This window comes from Phoenix dactylifera, chromosome 12 (assembly GCF_051530095.1).
Source record: "Phoenix dactylifera cultivar Ajwa chromosome 12, Ajwa_hap1_PhDact_Kaust_v1.1, whole genome shotgun sequence".
NCBI lineage: Eukaryota > Viridiplantae > Streptophyta > Magnoliopsida > Arecales > Arecaceae > Phoenix > Phoenix dactylifera.
In genome coordinates, this window is record NC_143201.1 from 1,839,765 (window position 1) to 1,843,556 (window position 3,792).

Genomic DNA, 3,792 nt, shown 5'->3' on the forward strand with positions numbered 1-3,792 from the left:
TATTAACTTACTTAATATATTAAATAAGTTATTAAATAAGCAATTGTCACTTAATATCTTTAATAAAAAATAAAAGACAAGCGTGACGGCTGAACAAAGAGAAGAGATCGAACACCCAAGAAAAAGCCATCCTTATCGAAGCACCAAATTTCATCTCAGAGCACAAGGACTCTGGATAACAGTACCCTTCATTTGATCTTGAATTGTTTAAGTATAAAAAGTATTTGGTTTTGAATTGTTTAAATATAAAAGGTAAGTCCATCTAATGATAAGACCATGTATAAGGCTTTCTTCTTTTTCTTTTTTTTTTTTTTTTTTTTTTTTGTTTAAGGATTCGCCGATGGGGCTTTCACACACAGCAAGTAGTCCTTTCCGGTTTCTTAGACATATCCATTACCGTATGAGTGTTGCATTAGGCAACACTAGCAAGCTCCAACGCCACAAAAACGTTTACTGTTGTGATCTCTTTTCTTCTTCTCTCTTCCCCTGGGGGTAGAGTATTAACAAAAGGGAGCGGACAGAGGGTTCGCGACAATGGCATGGAATCCAACCCATCACATGCATCATGCATGGGGAAAAAAGAGTATCAACAAAATATAATATAACTCTGTAGAATTTGGGCAAAGCTGAGGGGTCAAATTGTAATTTTGGAAAAACGGCATATTATTCACAGTTCATTAAAGCTGACGCCAGTCAACGAAGACAAAAGAGAGACAGCGGGGACCACCGCCCCCACCACCAGCACCACCACTCGCACGGCCCCCACCACCCCGATTGACCGATTCCCACCCAAAATACGGTTACAGTCTTACAGCTCATGGGCCCCACCTGGCGGATAGCCACGCCTTTTGACCACCACCCGGCACGCCGGACAAGGGAACGCGATCCCCGGACTCGAAACCACTCTCAAATCCGCTTCAGGAAATGGCACTCCGCGACAACGGCTTCAATTCCGTGGCCTTTGCTCCCACTCCAGTGATCCGCTCGTTTTGGCCAAATTTCCACGATTTTTCTTTTCAAACTTCCCGATTCCTTTTTACATAATATCAAACCTCTCCGAAGTTCTAAACTCGGAGACGAAAAAAGGATTTAAACAAAAAAAAAAAAAAACATGGAGCGCGTCCGACATCGCACGAGATTGGAAGGACCATCGGATGGACGGACGACATCGCAGCAACCGCTCGATCAGATCGGATCAGATCTCGCGGGAGGAGGCGAACATGAGAGCATCGGTGGGATCGGGTACAGGGTTCTGGGTGTGGCGATGCTCCCCTTCGTACGTTACGATCAGCATCGAAGGGTCGTCCGGCGCCCGCTCGACGTGCTTCCTCGCAGGGCAACCCCTCAGGCTGCTGCACTTGTAATAGCCCCTGAGAGAGAGAGAGACCCATTAGATCGACTGCAGGCCGTTCGATCTCGATCAAACGGAATGGCAGAAGATGGATGCTTACCGCGGGTAAGGGGAGCCCTTGATGGGCTTCTGCCCGTATTTGCGCCACGAGTACTCGTCGGGAGGGATGTCGGCCATCTTCGAGCTTATCGCCGGCACTCTGATCGTCTTCTTCACCCGAGATTTCCTTCATTTTTTTAATTAAAAATTAATTTAGTGGAAAAAAAGGAGAATAAAAAGCGTCCAAGCTGTGAAGTGCTGGGTGGGGGGTTTGTTGATTTATGGTTACCTTCTCTTGGAGCAGTGGCAGCGGCCGCCGGTGACGGCGTACTTGCCGGAGACGAGCTCGGGGTGGGCGTGCTCGTGGCACTTCTTCTTGTAGGAGGACGAGAGGGGCGGCTTGCCGGCGGAGACGGCGGCAGAGGGGGCGACTGGGGGGAGGAGGAGGGACGATCCCTGCTTGCCGTTGGAGACGCTGCCGTCGCCGGTGATGGACGACAAGAACGAAGAGTTCGTCGAAGACATCGGGGTCGAGATGCTGAAGCTCTCCTTGGTGTACTGGCTGGTGGCGATGTCGCCGCCTCCAACGACGACGGAGCACGGGCCCGGCTTCGGCTTGGTGAAGTCCAGCGTCAGGGTCTGGGGAGGCGGAGGCGGAACCGCCGGCTGGGGTGGCTGCGCCTGGAGGGGAATCGGGGATAGGGTCAGGGTCTGAGTCGCCGGCGAGGGGGGCGGGGGAGGCGCTGCCGTTGTGCCACGGCGGAAGCGGGCGTGGCCGGTGCGGTTGAGGATGGAGATGACCTTCTTGAACTTGGAGACGGTGAGATCGGTGATCTCGCGGCAGTCGAGCTGCTGGGACTTGCGGTGGGAGATCTGGAAGATGAGGTGCTCCAGGCTCCGGAGCCCCGCGGCGGTCGCCTCCTGGATCGCGATCTGGTCATCCATCTTCGAGTAGCCCATCATATCAACAGCCATCTTGATCGGAGGCGAACGCAGTCGCCGGTAAAAAAAATAAAATAAAGAGATCCCGACCTCAATCTCTCTCCCTCCGTCGAGAAGAAAGTACCAGGCCAACGGAGGGGGAGGATGAAACGAGGAGTAAATGAAAGGAGCCGGAAGAGGATTATATAAAGTGGAGCGGGCCAAACGGGAAACGGAGATACGAGTCAAAGGAGCGTTTCCATCACGCGGCTGTGATCTTATTTAGTTTTTTTCCCCCCCCCCTCTAAACTCTATTTTATGAAGACAAAAAAAAAAATTAAAACTTTTTATACGGGCATAGAGCCGGTGGAGGGAAGCTTCAGTCGTAAGTTGGACCAATGGCGTCTTTCGGAAAAAAAATATTTTAGAAAAAAGCGGTAGTCCAGGTACATGTATCGCGAGATTATGTTCTTATTTTCTAATCTCGGCATATCGGGCCCTCCACACCCTCTGATGAGTGGACTTTGTCGCTCCGGTCATAGGGACTACATCTGGTCAGGAGTCAACCTGCAAAAATTTGGAAAAATAATAGTAATCAATCAAATCAGGCCTCTGGATGAGGTATTAATCAAATGATGCGTACCTTGAAGGAATCCAATGCACGATTTTTTTGTTGCTCTAAGAAGATCATCGCCCGTTCGTACACTGGAACTCGATGTATTGGCCGGTGAGGTGACCGCTTGGGGGGTGTGCGACTAGGGGCTTGGTTTGGTTAGTATAACGTGGTTTTGGTGGTGGTGGACTCACACGTAGCGGATGGTGGACTTCTAGATTATTTGAGTGGTTGTGCGGTGGTGACGGATGAGTCACGAGAAAAGCACCAAATATACTGCGAGAAAATCGTCAAGAAAAGACTAATGCTAAGCAGCTTCGGGTCCCACGAAGAGCGGGTACAAACTAACGGCCGTCATAGCTGTTTTCGTATGGGATCAATCACATGGTACAGGGAAAAAGGGGTTGAGCTTCGAGCAATCTAAGGGAGGACATCATACACGAAACGGATGCTCGGTACTGGGCAGATATACATCAAGAAAGACTCGTCGACGGTGATCGAGTGAATATAGGGTGCAGACCAATATGAGGATGGTCATCCACTTATACGCGATACATGCAGACTGGTTGTTGAACTGGGCAAGCATCAGGTTGCGCATGCTTTTCGGAAAGCGAACAGGACTATAGACTGGATCGCCTTCTATGTTGCACGATATTTCGAAGAGTTCTTATGGACATCCCCGTCCCCATTGTACTCTTTACTTTCTTTTAACTTAGCAAGATGTACATTAGAGCTATATGAATTGCCGTTTTCATAAAAAAAATAATAATAATAATAAAATAACAACAATTTAGATACTAGAAATAATGGTTATTATTTAACTTTATATTGTCCACTGATGTGGTTAACATTTGACCTGAGCTTGGTG

General features: G+C 48.9%; 1 protein-coding gene across 1 annotated transcript; it reads right to left on the reverse strand.

The window, feature by feature from the left end:
- Window positions 1-645: 645 nt before the first annotated feature.
- On the reverse strand, window positions 646-2,502 carry LOC103715618 (putative WRKY transcription factor 17). Its single transcript, XM_008803302.6, has 3 exons — window positions 1,680-2,502; window positions 1,452-1,577; window positions 646-1,370 (listed from the first exon to the last, which is right to left on the reverse strand). The coding sequence occupies exons 1-3, from the start codon at window positions 2,363-2,365 to the stop codon at window positions 1,196-1,198; spliced, it is 987 nt and encodes a 328-aa protein (XP_008801524.5). The 5' UTR covers window positions 2,366-2,502; the 3' UTR covers window positions 646-1,195.
- Between the last annotated feature and the right edge of the window lie 1,290 nt (window positions 2,503-3,792).

Bases quoted from the DNA above. Each gene is read 5' to 3' on its own strand.
- LOC103715618 (XM_008803302.6), bottom strand. From the start codon at position 2,365: ATGGCTGTTGATATGATGGGCTACTCGAAGATGGATGACCAGATCGCG. The intron at 1,578-1,679 runs GTAACCATAAAT...AAAAAAATGAAG, and splicing joins TGCCACTGCTCCAAGAGAAG to GAAATCTCGGGTGAAGAAGA. The intron at 1,371-1,451 runs GTAAGCATCCAT...TCTCTCTCTCAG, and splicing joins AAGGGCTCCCCTTACCCGCG to GGGCTATTACAAGTGCAGCA.